The sequence below is a fragment of the Tetrao urogallus genome (assembly GCF_951394365.1).
Source record: "Tetrao urogallus genome assembly, chromosome: 2".
Taxonomy (NCBI): domain Eukaryota; kingdom Metazoa; phylum Chordata; class Aves; order Galliformes; family Phasianidae; genus Tetrao; species Tetrao urogallus.
In genome coordinates this window covers 2,439,248-2,460,457 of record NC_136814.1, presented here as the reverse complement: position 1 = coordinate 2,460,457, position 21,210 = coordinate 2,439,248, and the positions used below count along the sequence as shown (strand labels likewise).

General features: G+C 40.0%; 1 protein-coding gene across 1 annotated transcript in view; it reads right to left on the bottom strand.

The window, feature by feature from the left end:
* Positions 1-21,210, bottom strand: part of EFEMP1 (EGF containing fibulin extracellular matrix protein 1) — a gene marked incomplete at both ends in the record, with an annotated part of 49,758 nt that overhangs the window by 7,252 nt on the left and 21,296 nt on the right. Inside the window, 3 exons of the mRNA XM_079532711.1 lie at positions 1,152-1,271; positions 3,618-3,737; positions 7,265-7,387. Coding sequence (XP_079388837.1) covers positions 1,152-1,271; positions 3,618-3,737; positions 7,265-7,387 — 363 coding nt within the window. The remainder of the gene's footprint in view (positions 1-1,151; positions 1,272-3,617; positions 3,738-7,264; positions 7,388-21,210) is intronic.

The following is a 21,210-nucleotide window of genomic DNA, read 5'->3' as shown; positions in this document are numbered from 1 at the left end:
GGAAAACTGGAGTGAGAATCTACAGTTCTTCTATTCTAAAAAAATGACTGCTTCCACAAAAAGCAAATATAAGATAAGCTAGCATAGCAGAAAATGTTGCCTTTGTGTTTCCGAGCTATCCTAATGGAGGAGTCTTTTGGGAAAGAGGGCAAGGCCTCTTTTTTGTCATCAAATAATATTTGAGATATACCCTTTCTTTTCTTCTTTTAATCCTTGTGTAACCATCAGCCCCTTGCCAGAGAGTTGTACTATGAAACTGATTTAAACACCGTATGTCATTGCCTAGAAATGAAATTAAACCAAGGAAAACCAGGGAATGGCTTGGAAAACACTGTAACACCCTCCCTGTACCTCAGATTTGAACCCAGCTCTCGTCTTTTGTCAGGGATTATCCTGAAGGCTGCATTCTTGCTGCTCCCTGTTCTGTTCGCTTGCAAGTAAATTAGCTTAAGAAGCTTGGAGAGGAAGCATCTGTAATAGCTCTGCTGGCTTGTTTAGGAGGGCAGTGGTAAACCAAAAAGACCTCTTTGGCTCACAGACTGGTAGAAGGGATATGGGCTTTAAGAGTGAGATCATCCTGTGTCCAAAAGGAAATTAGAGGACCCCTGTGGAGGCTCTGGCAGAGGAAATAAAGTGTTGATTGTATAATCATCAGGAGACATGCTGTTTGTATACACAGGCTTGAAAGCGCCTCAAAAGCCCAATTGTTGTTTCCCTGCAATCAAAAATTGAAGGTTTTTCTTTTCTGAGGAACCTAACAGCACTCAGAATTTCAATTGTTTTTTGGTTTCCATTCCTTTCCAATTCATTTAATGGCCATCAGCATTAGACCACACACAGTTCAAGTGCTTGTGAAGCCTTATTCTCCCCAGCTGTGATCCGAACAGTAGTGATGTCTGTCCTGTTTTGCCCTTACTGTTCAAGACAGCCAGCCATACCTACACATACCTGAATTAAGCTGCAGCTACGAAGGTGCGTATCAGCAACAACATTTGCAACATCAAAGGAAAAAAGTCAACTCCAGGTTTTTGGCAATGAAACACACCCACAGTTTGTTTCCACTTGAATTCTACCCCTTAGTTCACAGGGAGACTTCTGGGAAAATCAATCCAAAGTGACTGCTCTTCCAAGAAAAGAAAAACGTCGCTTACCTTCACAGTTGATTCTGTCACTACTTAACTCAAATCCTGGGTTACACTGACAGATGAAAGAACCCAGGATATTGTAACACTGTTGTGCACACGGGTTATTGGCATCACATTCATTTATGTCTGAAAGGAAAAATTGCAGATCTTTATCTTTTGTACCCAGTAATTAGGCTGATGAAGTGGATTAGTCCTTAGTCTGGGTCCGCTGCTTAGCCGGAGCTCAGCTGACTACATCACTATAGACCTGCAGTCTCTGGAACAGTGTCAAATCTATGCTTTACATTCCGTGTAGAAAAAAAGAGTATTTTTCCAGGAATGAGAGTTATCCGAATGTGTACTGAATTATTCCAATAATGTTTAGTGTGGCTATTAAACTCCACATTCCAGTGTCTTTTTTTTTCAGGTATAAAATGCCAAGTCTATAAATAATTGATATAAGGAACACATACTGATAAGACCTCTCAGCATGTGGTGGTTAAGATTGGAGCTATTTATTACTCCTTAAATTTGTTCTTTGAAATACCATTACAATTACAGCATGAGCCTTTTAGGCCAGTACAATTTTGCAGAGCTCTAAGGCCTAGACCATACAGGGGGAAGGTATGTTTCTAGGCTAGATTTTCCATGATGTGCCATCCGAAGGATACATGTGAGAACACTGCAATATGGGAAGAGAAGCAATTCAAATGCAAGGTTTATAGAAGTGTAATCACGTTTACAATTTGTAGAGCTCATTTTTATAGGCTGATGACTAATTGTTGCTTCTTTGTTGCTTCCTTATTTTCCCTTGCGTTTCTTTCCTGCATATTTTCCATTCATATTTGTGTTCATCAGCTGTAATCATTAGTAGAGAGCTGCACTGTAAACAATTTTTGAATTCCTAGCTTTTGCAAGTGCTTATATGTGTCAGCAACAGTCACCTCCAGAAACAACCAATAAAACTGCAAAAAAACCAACCCAGCCAAAGACAAGGCATTCATGAGAACTAGACCAACGAGGAGCATATTAATTAGCTATATGATCCTGCTGGACCTGACAATGAATCAACAGGGGAGAACTGACTACCAAGCTTTTTTCCCTCCTTTCATTTGGTTTCTGGCAGCAGTGTGAAGAACGTACATCATGACAACGCTACCAGAAGGAATAAATAAGCAAGCCAAAGCCACAATTCCGTTTGTTTCCCTTCCAAGAAATATTGACCCACTTTCAATATATGCAAAAAGTTGTAAGACAAATGTGATCAGTACAGCTGCAAAGTATCACTTCTGCCAGATGACTGTTGCAGATGTGAGAGTCTGCCTTGATGCAGCAGCCATTCTTTTACAGATTTTCTTGTTAAGATTCACTTTACCTTTCCTGGTGGGAATATGACTTATTAGGCTGGGAGGCCAGCAAGAGTCCAGAGGGACTTCTTGGTGAAGCACCTAGCAAACCTGGAGCTGTCATACGGATTTGTAATTGAAAGAAAACAGCTTGAATTTGAGCCACGGAAAGGGTCAGATGAGTAACAACTTGTCACATGATTATGTTAAGTCCACATGCAATATTTATCCTATTATTTGGTGCAAAGCAATGAAAGCCTCTGTCACTGCAGTGCCGTGCAGCGTGCCTGTGCATGTGTGTATTGAGCCAGGGAGAACTTCCAGCCTTCTCCATCACCAATCTCTTGATTTTCACAGCCATTCTCATTCTTCCTCCTCCTAGCTGAAAACTCAGTTGTGTTAAAGTCAACAGCCAAGGGACCAGAATTTGAGATCCAAGATCATGTTGCATGAAAAAAAAAATTATTGAGAAAAAAGGGAACACAAACCACACTTACTGCTTATTCAGTACTAGGAACATGGAAGGCTACTTACTTATCTTATTTCCTATTCTCTTCCCTAAAGCCTTATTTGGAATTTTGGAGAAGGAATATTGGGCTAAGCAAAACTTTGCTCAGGTTCAGTATGACCATTTATGTTTCTTAGCCCAAATCAGAGAAAAGCAATCTCCTGACTTCCTACCTAGCCTTGTTCCAAAACATGAAATAAAAACAAAGAACAAAAATTACCACCATGGCAACACAGGTTTTATTCTTTATGGATATTTTCAACAACACTCTTGTCTTTCAGTACTGTTACTGAGAAATGTGTCTTTAAATCCTGGAAAATTAACAGTTTTGCTTAAGAAATAGCATCCTTCTCTCAAGTATGTATACCTAATATAAACTTATTCAGTACCTTGTACTTCAGCAGCCGTATTTTCCTTTTTATTATTACGATCTCTGATTCTTTTACAGCAGATCTTATGATTTCCTACAGTCAGGACAGCCTCTCACTACAGCAACTAGTGTGATGTGCTGGTTGGTATTTTTTTTTCCTTTAGTAAGCTGGGATAAAGACAATTAAATTGCCATCACGGCAAGTCATGTGTCGGTGTTTGTCTCTACCAGCTGAGCTTACGTGTAAGTGCGTGTAAAGAAGTTCTTACCTACACAGGTGTGGTTGTTGGATGCCAGCTGGAAGCCAGCATTGCACTGGCAGTAATAGGATCCAGGAGTGTTTACGCATCGATGGTGGCAATAGGGAGGCAGGGTGCATTCGTCTACATCTGAGTTAGCAAAAAGAGAAATTAGTTTGAATGGAATCACGGACATTCACAGCTGCTGTGTTACCCAACTGTGAAGTTAAATGAACTTGATTAAAAGCAGAAAAAAGCTTATGCGGGCTAGATATAGCTTCCACAGATCTCAATGGGCATGCTGCTTTACTCTTCATTAACTTTTTAAGTCTGCTTCACTGATCGTCTTCCAGCCACTACTATCCATACATATGCCAATTTTACTTCTTACTCAGTTCCACAGTACTGGTCATATTTGTTATTTTGTATAGGCAGAACCCAGAATGTTTCATTCAGCTTTTCAAAACCTAAAATGTCCCCTAATCACGCACAATGCTGACCAACATGGTGACTGAAACTCATGGCTCTGGTTTTTTACCCAAAAATTCTCATGCAGCACACTTAGCATATACTAAATCTTTTCAGCCCTGTTAGGAAAAGAGTCCAAATTTTCCCTGTGAGGACAGATGATTAGTGGCCCTGAAAAGGAAACAGATGGCTGTGCTTCCACAGGGATCCCCCACAAACTGGCTGGGTTCCCGAGGGGCTGCTCTCACTCCCTTTCCCCTCCTGCACACCTCTGCATACAGCAGCACTGCACCTTCTGGCTGCGCTCTGGGGCTGAGCAAGGCTGGAGCTGCTGCTATCTCAGGCAGCATTCTCTTTCCCTAGGCTCTCCCTGCAGATTAGCCCTGGTTGTGAGGTGGAGCAGACTGCCTTTCGAAGCTTCAGCATTCCTAATGTGCATTGGAGCAGGCTTTTCACCTGCAAACCACACCAACCGCGCAGCAGCCCGTTTTTTTACCTCTCTGCATTTTAGAAGGTTTCTTTACACTCTGGAGGAGATCCTGCCTGTTTGGCTGCAAACTGATTTTTCAGCTACGTTGCAATGCTAATCGTGCAGAAGTTGTCTTCAGCTATGGCCTGCTTGGGCCTGGTAGAGAAACCCACGCCTGTTCTCTACACGTACACAATGGGAGATTTCAAAGGCTCAGCGCTCAGACAAATAAGACCAGTTTTCACTGGAACAAAGAAAGACACTTCCCATAACCATGCCAGATCTTGAGTTTCCTACCTCCAGCTGTTTCCACCATAGTTGTGTTTCAAAAGAGGCCAAGTTGGTTTTTTTTTTCCTTTTTTTTTTTCTTTTTTTTTTTTTTTTTAATTTTTATTATGAGAAAAGTGTTTGTTTTAATACGGAGTGAAAAAATAATCATTAGAAGTTAACCCCTTCTTTGTCCATTCTGCATCCTCTGTCAGGAGCTAATCTTAGTTTTGGATGAGTTTGAATGAAAAGGCTTATATTGGAAAATCTCTGACTATCCGTGCAGTAGGGGTTGCTGCCACAGCTCTTTTGTTGCAGGGAAATTCTGAAGTAGAAATGGAATAAATGGGGAGGTACAGCAGATCTCACATCCCTGAATTTACAGGACTAAGCTCTACAATTTGCTGTTGAAAGACTGAACAATGTAGGTGTATAAGCGATGCTTTGCATTTTAGACACTGTGTTTCTGCACGGAAATGCTTCCAGGATCACATTCCAATTCAGTGGGAGTTTTCCTTGCAGAGTTAGGCTCCTGTGCTCATCAGCTCCACGTCGACCTAAGTGCTAAGCATAATCTACCCAGTGCTGCCAAATCTTCTGTTTGAAGTCATGCTGGAGTACAGTTCACTCTATCTGCAGTTCTGTGTTTCAGGAAAGACTAATTCTACAATAAGTGAACAACCAAATTCTTAAAATAAAATAATGTAATGTATAAAAGAAATGATGAATGGTTAGAAGTCAGTCCTTTTCTTCCTCTAACTTGAGGCCAAAGAAGTCTGGAAAATTTTTGTTCAAATTTGAAAGAAACATTTCCTCCCATATGGAGAATCTCTATCAAGAACATTTTCTGGCTAAATTGTTAAAAATAAAAATAAAATAAAATAAAATGCCCAAAGACAGGCTTTATTCTGAATTGCTGACAGTACTAAGTGCAGCAACGTACTTATAATTTAGGTCACTGTGTAATATGTAACACAGGTGTTGTTCTTGTTTTTGACCTAAATAAGAGAAGGGAAATCTCACTTTCCAGACAGCTTTAAGTGTAGATTTAGATGCATAAACTGATTTGTGCAAAGATATATGGGTGTATCATACTGCTTTGAGTTCTGTAATTTATGTCCTGTAAGGCTTTCAGGTAGTGCCCTGGGCCATGATATCAAAAGTGTTACTGCACAGCAGTTCTATACTTCTCAAAAAAATTAGATAAAACCCATCTATTTAAAACTTTATATGTATATCAGCGGGCTGTCAAAACTATTCTTGTGCCTACGCTCCCAAACTATTCATCCTCCTTTTGCACAAAGAACTGAGAAATATCAGACACATCTGTATTGACACCAATTTGTCAGTTAAGAGCCTGATGCATACCTTTAGAAAAGATTCTGGGGGTTGATTGCTATAGCCCCCAGCTCAGAACACCTGAGAAAAGCCATGGCCAGAGATTTAAGTTAGACTGGATGCGTACTGAAGCTTCTCCAGTGTCCCTCCTGCAGCCCTTGGTAGGCAGTGGCTACCTACAGCCTTGTCAAGCCTTTTTGGAAGAGCCAGAACTCTTTCCATAAACTTTTTCAAGTTCAAGATCCTTAACATGAAGAAAAAGAGGAAAACATGATCTGTTCCTGCTTTGCTGTGGCCCAAAGAACCGTTTTCTCTTAGGCTGCATAAAACCAGTCTTGTGACTTACAGGATCCTGAATGCCACCTCATGATGTTGATTCTCCTACTTCACAGTTGTTTTTAACATCACTCGACAGACCTCAGGCTTAGGACTGGAGCGCCTATAACAGCACTTCATCCACTGAAACCATGATTAAAGAGGTGCTACAGGCTGACGGAGGACTGCAGGAACAGAGTAATGGCACTTTTGCATAACGTCCCCAAACGAGGACGGAATAGGAAAGATGCAGTGTTTATGCTGCACTTGGATTTAATTTAATGCTCTACTTGTATAGGTCCCAGAGGTGCCAATGGTTTATTTTGGCCCAACGAATAAAGCACAGTGGTTTATAAGTTGCAAATATCGTATACTTGCATTCAGAGTTTCCATCTCTTTCATTTATACTCATAAAACAGACTGTGCATGGGGGCTCTGCAGAGCAGGGATTAGGTCCGTGTGAAGGTAGTGCTTTGTCCTGCAGATCTGGATTCAAATCTCACTGAGGTCAGTGGAAAGACATGCTTTAGCTTTCTGCTATCATAGACTTATGACTGTATCTGGGACATTAGGCAATGCCCCAATACAAATAATAAACACAACAGTAACTATTAAGAAACTTAATCTTGTGAAGTTCAATTCCAAGTGTTGATTACACTCAAAATAGTTTCTAGTTACATGTTTAAGTGATTAATTATTTTGATAAAGTGATTATTTCACTGCATTTCAAAAATACACAGCTTTTTTACCCACGTTTTATTATAAGAGGTTGCAACTTCAAGTAATGAAAGAAAGTAATTTAGGCCAGAGGAAGACTTACCAACACACTGTTCCCCTCGTTTCTGATAACCTGGAGGACACTGGCAGCTGAAGGACCCTCTGAGATTGACACACACTTGGTCAGCTCTACAGTTATGAGTTCCTGTAGCACATTCATCTATATCTTTAGAAAAACAGCAAATATGATGTTAGTGACAAAGCTTACTTAAAGCATTTAACCTGCTGAAAAGTTTTACTCATTTTCAAGCTATCTACAAATGAGGCCAGCAAAGTTCAGATACTCCAAAGATGGAATCTCAAAGCTTATTCCATTTGCAGGATTTAAACTCTGACCACATTTCTCATAGTTTTTAACCACGTTTGAAAATATTTCCAGATAAATTACTTAAAATAATCTTTTTTTTTTTTTTTTGGTCAAGTAGCATTATTATTTGGACTTATCATTATAAAACTTTCTGAATGTGTCTTGCAGCTCTATGCTACTTTACCCATTTGGCTTTTTTTGTTTTCCATGCTGAACTACTCCAGAAAACTTCAACAAAAGTAGCTCAGCTCTTTCTCAAGGGTTAGATGTAGAAATATTTTGCTAATGTTATAAAGGACTCTGGTGATCTTTTTCTTTGCATGGTTCCCATGCTCCACATATTTGAGAGGGACTCGGAACTTGGTATGTGGTGGCCTTCTCATCAGGAAGAGATCTGCCTCTTGTCATTCCCATGAAAATTCCCTTAATTCAGTCAATCTGTTTGAGTGCTTGGAAACGGAGTACGCCTGTTTGTATTTCAGCAGTAGAGCTAAAATGCAAAGACTCGACCAATACTTTTCTGTGTAATTCAGGCAGCTTCTCATTCACACTAAACACAGGCTTATACAAGTATAAAAACATTCTGACTTTGCCTATTTGTTATAACTGCTGGAGGTACTTACATGCAATTAAAGTGCATGTGCTGACAAACAGCTTGCTTAAAATGGAACTGCAATTTTATTTTCTCCTCTGAACACCCAAAGCATTGGAGAGCTTTTTATTGTAACCTGACACAGTACAGTGAAAAGACTTTTAATTTTGGCATTGTACACAATTTGGAGACTCGAGGCTGAATAAACAAATTCCTTAAAACTTATGATCTCTAGTTTACAAATCTCAGCTGACCTCTCTATTTGTATAGGCACTTGGGACGTTAGAACATCACCAGTGGCAGATTCTGGGTGGTGCTTTGGAAAAAATGATGGATTCTTTCACATCACAAATGAAAACAATTTTGACCACAAGATTCAATAAAAAATAAACCATCAACAGTTTGAATTAACTCTCAGTGTTTGCCCTTTCCCCTAATGTCCTAATATTTTACATATACATTTGTATTTTTCAATCTGACAGGAAAAATGAAGTCCTTTTGCATTAGCTCTTTGCATTTCGGTACAGTACTGCTGTGCTGGTGCAGGCCTTGCTGACTGCTTTGTTCTCTAGTGGCAGCTGAAAAGCACATTCTCAGGTGTAAAGATTTGCAGGGACAAGATCTGGCTGCCTCATACCAACCTGACACATCATTAACCACTTGAGCCAAAGCACAGTGGATGCAGTGCAAGTCTTTGCAGGGAATTTGCTACGCTTTGCATGCACCCCCAGCTTCTACAGAAGTTGAAAATAAAATGGCTATAATACTCATACAGATTAAACCCTTTTGAAGTATGCACACTGTTGTGGAACAGAGAGAATTGGTTGGATCCATTGGCAGCTCATATATGAGTGAACTTAACGTGAGCGAGCTTTTAAGGTGGATTAGTTAAAATGCATGGAGTCCATGTGCAGTCACTTGCATCCCTGGTTCGATTTCCAGAGTTTATTTTTCTGTGGAATAATAAGCTACTCAGCTAAAACAAAACAGACTAGATTGACTTATGCACTCGGGGTCTTTGATTTCTGTCCCAATGGTAAGTTCAGTTTGAAAGAAAAACAATTATTGAAAAGTTCTGTTTGCCTGCTAACCTCCTCCCCAGTTGGAAACTGTTGGAGGTTTTGACACTGTGGCCACAAAGATCTGTGTTTATAAGAAGGACCTTTTCTTGAGGCTTATTTCAAGGAACCCCTCAGAACTCTCCTAAGCTTCTTACTTCAGTCAGTGCCCTGGACTGGGCTGCAGCTCACACTGAGTGGGCATGTGTGTCTTGTTTGGCTTCTATGCGCTGTGAAAATGCCCATTAGTACATGGCATCATGTTGGTGGATTTTATTACTGTTGTCGCTATGCACTATCATGGTACTTTTCACTATCTTGATGATTTTTCTGGATGTTTTTTTTTTTCTTCTTTGAGATGGTCGCTAGGAGAGCTAGGGAAAGAGGTTCTTTGAGGACAGGAGGCCGCCATGATTAGAGCGGCCCTGCTCACATCTGTGTGAAGGACTCGGTAATATTAAGGGAAATTAACTGGTAGCCTAAGGACCACTTTTCGTAAGTGCTTCAAGGAAAATACTGTGGGAGGGAACAACAGGCAACTATGCTAGGAAGGTTCCAGTGCTGGAACATTCAGTTCTGAAATCTTTAGTATTGCAATAATTACAGCTATGTCTACTATTGTGATTGATAGAAAAGGGTGAGCAAGTGTGTGAAGATTTCAGTGTTGGAAGTGGCGCCAGATGTGAATTGTATTGGTGGCAGCCCAGCCCTTGTGGAGTAAAGAAAGAAGCACTGGTGGATTTGGCAGTGTGATGTTGCTGCACAAATCTCTGCATCTGCATTCAGTGAGGCCCACAGAAATGCTGAGCTTCCTGGCGCACATCAGTGTGACCTGAATCATCCTCCACCAGAGAAACATTCGTTTTTTCTAATTGCACTGAAAGTTGTTCAAGCAAATAGGGGAGTGGAAGTTGTAGGAAGGAAGCAACATCTGAGCTGGAGGTCTGCTTGGGATGAGGTGGACCATTTTTCTCAAGTGTGCTAGCATTGTTGAACAGTGTATATAAGCACATGCATTTCCCCCTCATGTGAAACACCATCACGTTCACTGGCCTTGTCAGTACTGACCTGAGTCTGCCACTTACTTCTTCGTTCACAGTTCTTGTATGGATAGACTGCCTATAGCTGTGTGGGGTGTGACTATGGCCACAAAGCTTTCAGATCATTCTGTCAGTTATGTCCCTACCGTACGAAAATTGGTAACTCCTAAGTCTTCACTATTCTAAGAACTTGTTTTTCCAGTTTAAATCAGACTTTTCCAATCTGTTAGATTCCTAGCTTGTTTGTCGTAAATTGCACTGTGCCCTCAGATTCTGACAGCAATCTGGAAACTGCATCAATTCCTACGTTAATCTGTATCAAATGCAATAAATACTGGGATGAGACTGTGATTACACAAAGCATGTGTTTTTCCTTAAATCCTACCATCTCATTCCATTTGATGTTTCTTGACAAAATCCCTGGCCTTAAATAAGAGAAGTAAATGAGGTTACTAGGAAGCCATTCTTTTGGTTTCCACCTATTGCAGACCATGACCGGACTGACTTGATAACTGTGAAGACATAGCAAGCTGGGGCAAGGCTGTGACAGAAACTCCTGTAAGAACATCAGAGAGCTCACCAGCTTTAATCCTAAGAGAAAGATAAATTTGTTTGACCTTTCCTCTAGCGTGAATGTTTAATAACATGTGTACGTGCATGTGTATTTATAATAATTAAAAAAATTAAAACAAGACACTCCACTGCACACACTTGTCTCTCTGGGGAGAGGGTGAGAGAACAAACATGTGACAGATGTTTGTCATGTTGCTTAATGCACTACTGGAAAGCGCTCAAGATACCACAGTGATGAGTGCAGTATAAGAAACAGATCTAGAAAGAAAATAACGGGCTTTTACAAGCTCATTCTTGAGCATCTTTCCTCTGCATCTTCTTTTCCAAATTTAGTGTCATCATGACAAAGTTTGTTTCTGTGTTTCAGCAACTGATGCCACAGCAGAAAATGCCAATCTCACACAAGAATCCTGTAAGCTGTACGTGAAAACTCATTCCTTAGCAAGTCTGTTTAAATTTAATTTCTACACATTACACATTTGCTCACTCAGGTAAGCAATTTAAGTTACATTGGTAACCCATAATGAGAATGAGCTTTTCTTAGCATCACTCTTTCTTTATATTTTCTAGTCTCAACTAATCAACTGCAAGTTCACTACTACTACTTCTCTGTTCACTACAGATAAACAAGAGCAGTAGGTTTGTGTTAAATTGTTAAATAATCTGATTTGTAATTGATCATGGATACATGCAACGGATGAAATATAGATGAATTCTTAAACTCACTGTATCCTCACTGAGGATCACTCACGGAGTCTAAGATGCTGCTCAAATAATAGATAATTACTCTGACATCAATGCTGTGATTACTTAATGCTTGCATAAAGGACAAAAAGAGATTGAAAAGCTTTAGCAGCTGAGCCCATGACAGCAAGGAGCATGGCTAAGAAGCTGAGCTCTCCAAACCATGCCAGAGCAAGCACCATCGTTACGGCTTCTCTGCTCATGTCTATCTCTTGTTGCTCCTTGAGTATTAAAGCCTTTATGGGAAGCCATTGTGAGTCAGATGCTGCTGTGTGGCTTTGGGTACTAACATGAGCTTTTACATAAATACACATTTTGTGATAGAGGTTTAATTAATTCTCTTGAGAGTCAAAATATTTCCAAGAAATTCTTCATATCTCTGATTAGCCAGGCTACCTAGCCTTATCTCATTGAGCCAGTACACATTCTGTTGTGGCTGATGCCATTCTGTTCCCTGACAATTACTCTTTGGGCAGTCACAGCCTAGTAGTTGCACAATTTCCTCTGAAATAAACGGAGCCTCTCTAACAATCCTTTCACAGATCCTGTGAATTTGAAAACTGAGCTGGGTTATCTTCAGTGTCTTGATCATTGTAGTATTTACATAGCCTTCTTGTAGCCGAATCGACAGCAAGCTGTTGTTATGGGATGCATTTTTACATTCAATAGTTATCTATCTGTAAACATAAAATGTTTATTAAATAAACGTTGGGATTGAGTGCTTGAATTTCCCTATGTTGCTTACAGTATCCAGAGTACTCACTTGATAGAATGTTACAGTTTGACCATCCAGTACTCGGAGAGTAGGAAATGCAAAATTCGGTTCTCTGACAGCCATAATTTAGGCATGTTATATATAAGAATTATGAGTCTTTAATTGTCTGAATCTCGCATTCTGCTCTCAGGCTTGTTCTCAGTCCAATGTTACCATTCCCAAAATGTGCTAAGAGGTACAGTGCTTTATCCTTGGGGAATGCTGTGACAGAAATTGCAGTGATTACTGCTGTATAAAAACCTTACATAAATTTAAACAGTCAGAGTTAATAGGGAAAGGAGAGAAGAATGTTTCATTTAAGGACAGCGGTCTCTCCATTCAGTTATATACAAGGCACATGGCTCTTCTGGAAGTGTTTATAGAAATACTCATCTATACTCTAGAAAATAATAGAATCATAGAATCACAGAACGGCCTGGGTTGCAAAGGAGCACAGTGCTCATCCAGTTCCAACCCCCTGCTGTGTGCAGGTCACCAACCAGCAGCCCAGGCTGCCCAGAGCCACATCCAGCCTGGCCTTGAATGCCTGCAGGGATGGGGCATCCACAGCCTCCTTGGGCAACCTGTGCCAGTGCCTCACCACCCTCTGGGGGAAAAACTTCTGCCTCATATCCAACCTAAACCTCCCCTGTCTCAGTTTAAGACCATTCCCCTTGTCCTATCACTGTCCACCCTCGTAAACAGGCCATCAGAAAATTATGGCCATCAGATCCCCATGACTCATCCTAATACAAATGCTGCCTTTTCCAATCATTTTCTGGACTCTTCTGGAAGGTTCATTTTAGAAGACTTTCATACTGACAGCCATCTACTGACTAAGACAACACTGATTTGCAAAGGCTGATGTTTGAAGTTTCCAAAGAAATAATGTGAGAACCATGGAGGGCAACAGAGCTTGCTCTTCTTCCTTCAAAATATAAACCAACTTGCATTTCATAGTTTTAATTCCACAAGCCTCACTAATAGCTATACCCAGAGATTCCCTCATTTTCCAAAAATGTACCCACACTCCCTCTTGCAGTGATTTACACAATTATGTCCTTCCACTGCTGACTTTGGCAGCCTGCTCTATATTTCAACCACTAGTTGTGTACAGAAATTTAGCTTGACCTGCTTTTTAGCTATAGCTTTCTCTAAATCAATCTCATGTATGGTTCCCTGTTTTAGAACTAGTTAGTTTTTCTACTTCTTCCCTGCAATCCATTCTCTCAGGCTCTTATCTGTATCCATAAAATTCTTTCCTAGTCCCATTCTGAGCTACAAACCTGGCTCAGTTCCCTTCATGCTGTGACTCATTTTTCCCAAACCCCCTGACTCATGCCGCTTGCTCACTTATGCAACAGCTTAATCTCTGTAATTTTCTTCATATCTTTATGAGAAGTACATAAATTCACAAGATGCATTTCACAAGTGCTTTTGTAGAAAAGGTCCAACCCAAACTATCCTTCGTCTTATTTAAGCCACTTAAATCTTTTCTCCTCTAGCTCGTACCTAGCTGTGTTCTTAGCTAACTCATGTGTGCCTTACTCTTGGGACTGCAGTGCTTGGCTTCTTGCTGCTCTCTGGTTCTCAACATACTGCAGTTTACTACTCTGTTTTCCTCCTCCGTTTGCATATTCATGTGTTCATAACAGCCAGAAAATGCCCCTGGGTCCCTTTCTCTATTCTGTTCTGTAGCAACCCTGCAAGCAGAATATTACAGCAGATCAAGAAGGGGAGCTAGTGACCTTACAGGATTCAAATTCTTTCTTCTGTCCCTGCTGAGCAGCACCAGTTGAGCAGCTCCTGAATGGTTTATACAAACCTAAACCCAGAATAACTCCAACCATGTCAGTGTTGTACTTGTCACTGACTTCAGTGAAGCTGTTCTCAATGTTTTGAATGTAAATGATAAATATTTTGGTTAATCAGTTTAAATTTTCTGAATTCTCAGTATGAGTGAGACCAGAAAATGACTCAGTCTATTTTTCTAATAGATACAGCTGAACTGAAAACATTGCCTCCCACAGAAGCAATGGCACCAGTGAGTCTGATATTAGACATACAACGATCTGCACAGCCTCTAAGGTATCTTGGACAGCTTACTTAACTTCAGGTTTCTGTAATACCTTTCATTTTTTATCCCTTTCGTTACCTTTCCTTCATTCTCTGTTAGATATTTTGTATTAGTATTTCTCAGAAATGACCAGGTAAGGGTAAAATATTTGAAGAAATTAGACCACTAAACCTCTTCCATTAGCATGGCTTGCTTTATTGTACCAAATTAAGTATTCGGTCCCTTATTTATGTTCCTTATATTGTTCTTGCAACTGAAGCCAAGCTCACTGCTATGTCGTTTCCTGGATCCTCCCTGATCCTTTCTTACACATAGGAACAACATTAGCAACCTCCAAATTCCCTGGTTCCCTCCCCAGCCCTAGCAAGCTATCAACAATTTCTGTCAAAGGCTTTTCTATTTCCCTTGCTACTTCCTTCAACATTTGGGATGTTATTCATCTGGGCTGAATGCCCAGACAACGTTTAACTCATTGGTGTTGGGAAGCTGTGTTCTGTGGTGGTAAATACCAGCAGAAAATCCGTTTCATACCATCAGGTTGGTAGGTACCAAGAGACTAAATATTTGGAGGAATTTCTCACTTCTGGAGTGGCAGAACCTACTAATACCAGAGACTTGTACTGCAACAGTGCAATCACTATCCAGTGGTGTCATGAGGTAGCGTCTATAATTCTCTATAACACTGTAGCAGCCCATAAACTCCCCTTTTATTGCTGTTTTTTTTTTCCTCCTTCCTTTTAAATTTTCCTTTGGCTCTCTCATGTTAAGTATATTGGACTGATCGCCCTGGTAACGAGCCTTCACAGTTGAGCGAAGGTAACCTGCACAAATGCTTGTTTGCACAAGAAAAATATAAGCAGGAGCCAAGACCTACATTTAAGCAAATAAGTGAGGTAGAATGTTTAAATTAAAATGATTTTCATGAAAATGGTGTAACTTCTTCTGGTAAGCTGAAACGTTCTCTCGCATATTTGTGAGTACAGCAAAGTGAACTTGTAGATTTGTCTTCTAGTACTACTGGACATCATGGCATTACAGAATAGAAGTAATATGAAGTATTAATGCAGAAAGGGTGGAAAAAAACCAACCTAATGGGGTGCAACTCCATAGTTCCTTGTATAATTTCTATCTTGTGACTGAAAAAGTGTCAGCAGTTACTGTGAGTTTGGGCAAGTTACCCAACCATAGTGATTTCATGAATATGAAGGTACAGGAGAAGCATCCTTCCTCTATTTACTCAACAGAGTTAACAAAGGATCAAGCTGTAATAATCAAGTCTGGACTGCAGTATTTTGTCACAATTATGTATTGTCTCTGGTATGTCCAAACTGAATCAACTTCTCACATAGAATAGCTAAATAAAGGATGAGCCATAGCTTTCAGCACTAGAACATCCCCCACATGTTTGCTTGGGGAGTGGCAGGCAGCTGAAAAGAAAAAAAAATGAATGAAGCTTTGAACTGATGCATTACTTCCTTTCTTCTCCACTTTGCCTCAATCTGTAGCTTCCTTCTCTGGAAGACTATGCCATGCAGTCTGCAAACTCCACTGCAAAAGGTAAATTGCTTTTGATTCAGAAATTACATTTGACTACAATTGACAGTGAGATGCTGCATGCAAAATGTTTTTGCTATCTGTAACATAAAAAATAGTTATAATTATTAAGTTTGAGACAGTTCTTCAGAGGTAAAAAGATCACAGAATCATAGACTCATTAAGGTCGGAAAAGACCTCTAAGATCATCCAGTCCAACCTCCAACCCATACCCACTGTGCCCACTGACCACGTCCCTGAGTGCCACAGCTGCACAGTTCTTTAACACCTCCAGGGACAGCAACTCCACCACTTCCCTGAGCAGCTGTGCCACTGCCTCATCACTCTTTTGGAGAAGAAATTCACCCTAATCCCAGCCTGAATTAGGACCCAAACATATATTCTGTTCCCTTGCTTTCTGCACAGTAGCTGTCCATGCTGGAGATGGCATGGGAAGTTAAAAACCTAGTGCTGTACTATAACTTAAACAATAACTTCTACACTGTGCTGTATATCTTTTTCCAGGCCCCTACCAGTACAAGCCATGGCTCATCCAAACCTGTAGGACTGTGCTCTGCCAAAGGGACATACTTTGATATCAAGCCACAACCACAGGTTATTAAGTGAAGCTATACATACAGCACCGTTCAAATGGCAGTAATTAAAATGATTATTACAATTAAAAGTAGTATGGCTAACATTTGTCTAATACAAGGCCACAAAAACTATTGCCAAGAATCAACAGAATCTTCTATCCATGGCACTTCAACATATATTTCTGAAAATAACGACACAGGTGTACCATATGTCTATGTTTAAAGCTGCTCAAAGGGAAGAATACTTTTTTTTCCCCAACAGAAGAGCAAATAGTTAACTATTAGTCTCTCTGTTCATCAAAAAGGCAAATATTTCACGTTTTTGATCTATGTCCATTTAAAACTTGTATTTTTCTGGGGCCACACATGGGGGTGTGCTTGCTTTCAAGTTGAATCCAATAATTCAGTGCAATGCATCTGTGAATCTCAGAGTGTTTCAAAATGCGAGCTGTCATAATGGTAAACTTTCTGACTTACATTGCAAAAGCTTATTTCTACTTTCAGTAGAGTATTTCCTGCTGTTGCTTTCTTGTGATTTTGTGCTAGAGGTCTGACTTGTGCGTTTTGGTTCATGCCTGCCTAAGTGAGGATCACCCACCCATGATGACCAATACATTTGGACTATACTCAAAAACAACAAGGGTGGATTAAACTATTCCATTATTGCAGATGAAAGAGTTCTCCCCGACATCTGGCATATCATCTTCAAAACTGATATGGAACATTTCCATAAATTCAGCTTAACATTGTTTTTGTGAGTGTTCCAAAGTATTTTTAACATGAAGAAATAGCATGCAAACTAATTTCCTATTTGAAAAGTAAAATGTCTTGTTCTTATTCTTTAATTCATCTAGTTCTTAAAAAAAAAAAAAAAGGAAAAAAAAAAAGAAGAAAAAAAAGATGTTCACTTAACTTGAAGCATACTGTTTTGTTTATTCAAGTTAATGGAAAAGCTAGTCAGTGTTTGATGTAAAGCTGCCCCCTTGCTTGAAAGAAAACCAAACAACTGGTTATGAATTATGAATATCTCCTAATAGTTTCCAGAATTATCTGAAGGATGTATTTTTTTTCTTAATTACATACACTTAAAAGTTCCAAGTTCCCTATTCATTTCCATTTTGTTTATTTCTCTCCTTGGAAACCTCATAAGCATTTTCCTTTAGTGAGGCTTGACTGAACAAAATATTACTGCTACAACCTGTAATATTAGGGAAATAAATGCCTGAAAGCTCATTGTGGTTTTTAATTAGGAAGTGGAAGAATCGCTTATTAAATCTTTGCAAGCCTTTTCACAGCACTTATACTGGTATCTGCTGAGTCCCTGCAAAGGAAAACACCGAGCTTCTACCTAAACACTGTGCTTAAGAATACATTTCAAACCCTTTTTTTTTTTTTTTTTGCATGGCCTCAGAATAGCAGTTCCTGCAAAAAATTTTGCTTTCCTTTTATGCTGGCGTGTCTTAAACTGTTTCAGACCTAACCAGACATAATCTTGTGAGGCATCAGGTGTCTCCGTACTCTGAGGGAGGCATCTCCATATGGGAGCTGCTGGCAAAGGTACCACAATGAGGGATGCAGTCTGGTGAAAACCTGATTGCTCTGCATGGCCCCACCATTGCCTCCTTGCCTTTCTGACAGCAGAGCACTGGTTATCATCAGAACAACTCATTAACACAGCAAGTAAACTGATGGACTGACACTGCGATGTCCAACCCTATTCCAAAATACAACAGCCTCTTTTTTGTTGGTTGTGAATGCAATTCAGGGGACAGCTGTTCCTTTGCTCACTTGGGATAAAAAGAGACCTTGAGGTACAAGGGACTTAATATGTAAGACAAGGGACTTAAAATACTTGATACATTTTATCAATAAAATCTGACTCTCCTGATGCCTTTGCAGGCTGAATGAGCTGTTTCAGGAATTATAACTGTAGTTCCCGAGCTGAAAACATTTAAGTTCAAGTCAAGTTCAAAAGCAATTATCAGAAGGAGAAAGCTTATCTAAATGATGATATTGTTTTTAGCACTAATCATCCTATCTGTTGGCAGTACCAACATGCTGCAATCTCCACAGCTCCCTACGTAAATAAGCAGATTCCTGATGCTGTTCCAACTTTCAGAAATGCCTTTGAAAGCATTATTTAGTTATGAATTTTTCCTACATGTGTTTCTTTTAGTGTTGCTGTACGTACTCACAGATGCTCTGTTTTGGAGAGCAAAACTTATTTATTTTTAAATTACAGTCAGAGAGCACTGGCCTGTGTACTACCTTCTCACGAAATTAGAATGTTGAAAGAAATTCACTTCCATGCCCTCTACAGCTTTTGAGTGATAAAATAATAAAAGCAAAGAATGGAAATAGTACTTAAAAAAGACACATCAGTTGATTCAGTCCAAAATATACTCTAGGGAAGGGAGGGGATTGGAAGAGCTGGGATAGAAAAACACAATGTTCAGGTTGCACAGTTCAAGTGAAGAGAAATAGATGTGCAGAAGTTAAGATTGCTGTGACAATATTAATTTGACAGTGCTACAAACGAGCCCTGCGGCAGGGTATTGATCTAACAAACAGCAGGAATGTTGTGCATTTTTCCCTCTCTTCTTTCCTTACGAACTTCGCATTCGCATTAGCTGGCTCTCCATTCAAATTCTATTGGAAAATCCAGCCTTCCACCTAATTGTTAAAGTGAAGGAGGCTTAAAAGGAAGTTGAAAAGGAAGTGGTACGAGATGAAGCCAGGCAGGTTCAAAAGAGAGGGAGGGACACCAAGGAAACAGAAATGTATCATTTGAAGGTAAAAGGAAAAAAAAAAAAAAGGCAGGATGAATATTTATGAAGAAAAATGAACGTTTTTTTAACAAGAGTTAAAAAGAGATGTCGTGATACAGGTGACTAACTGGAGTCTAAAGAAAAGAATGGGGAAAAGAGTGAGACACATGCATGAGAGGCCCACTGACACAGCTGCTTTTCACTTACAGATGTAGCATTTATTAAACACTGTATTACAATTCAAGACCGGCAGCGCGATCTGGTTTGATGATCAAGGTGCTGCGACGCTCTATTTTCGACCAGGGAGCTGGTGAGTACCTGCCAACGTCTGTCTGCCTGCTTTGCTGCCGTTTTTCCTATTGCAACTATAATTTGAGCTGTCAGAAGAATGACGAAATACGAATTGCCGAGGCGGTGCAATGGCACCCTGCACAGCACAGCGTCCTGCTGGGACACGGTGCGAGCAAGGCGGCAGCTCGAGGGAGACATCGGGGAGGTGTGGGCAGAGCAGGGATGGACAAGAAGGGTGACCGAAGGAAGGGCTGAGAGTGTGCAGCCTACTGAAGATTGTAAGTTGGAGTGGTGCTTGGGAAGTATTTGTTGTTCTTTCAAAAACCTGACAAAAAAATCTTAAAACTGAGAATTATTATTATTTTTGGACCCAAGCTAAGATTTTTCTGGGGTTTAGCCACATTTTTTTTCTGTGCTCGGGAACAAAAAAAGGAAAAAGATGCTGAAAAATACTTTGTTCTTTCAATGAGCCAGTAATAAATAAAAACTAACATTTCCCAAGGAAACTTCTGTTTTTAAAAGAGAGCTATTTTTTTCTTCCAAATTACTTTGCACTGAAATTGCGATCAACTCTGCTCTCAGGCTAGGATCTGACTGCCCAGCTGCCTTTATACAATCAAACAGAAGGAGCAATTAGGATAGATTTCTCTCCCCTCTCCTCCCCCCCCTTTTCCCCCCCCTTTTTTTTAATTTTCCTTCTGGTCTTTAGCTGGGAAGTTTCATGAGTTTGCCTGAGAATAGATGCTGTGCTGCCATAATCCTGGCACTCTCACTGAAAATGAGATTTTGGCAGTTATTTCAGCATAAGCAGAATACTCCTCAAGTCTGCTCGCAGGGCTGTCGAGATGGTGAAATGCAGCAACCTGCTTTTGTTTGTCTGAGCATGTGATTTCTTTTTTATACCTTGTGATCTTCACAGATTTCTGGCGAAGCTTAAAAGGTTAGTTGGAAAAGGAGTGGCTAGCATTTGTTTAGAAAATAAATAGAAAAAAGTAGGCCAAATACCAGTAAAGTTCCAGTTTTAAAATATTAAACTAACACATAACATTGCTGGCCTGGAAAGGTCAGATGAAGGGGGAGAAAGGATGTATTTAGAGTGATTGCCAGGCAGGACGTGGGATCTCTCACTGACTTGGCAGTAGATACTTTAGCTCTATTTGCTATTAGTGCTGTTTCAAATGCTCTATATTTGCTAAGTTCTTAAGTTTGACAAGATCCATGCTTTATTTTCCAGTATTTACATGGTATTAAGCAAGTGTGTAAATCCATTCAGAGAGTAACCAGGACATACACAGCCCCCCCACCCCTCTCCCCCCACCTTTTTTTTTTGCTGGCTGGCAGTAGACAGGATGCTCAGAAACCCAGGACAATGGAAGTCTGGAGGCATTTTGCTTTGGGGTGTGCTATCAGATAACAAGGGTATTTGTGACATGCCTAAACTTGCTAAATACAAGTGGAAGAGGGCCCTCTGCTTCCAAATTTGTCAGTGGGAGTGAAGAAAGAAATGGTTACTTAACAGTAGAGCAGCTACAAGTCCTTCCAATGAAATCATAAGATTTAATGAAAACGCCAATACTCCTTTCTATGGTCTGATTCTAAGGACTTGGCTAGTGTAAAGAAGAAAGCCTAATGCAGCAGCTAAATAATTGCTGCCAC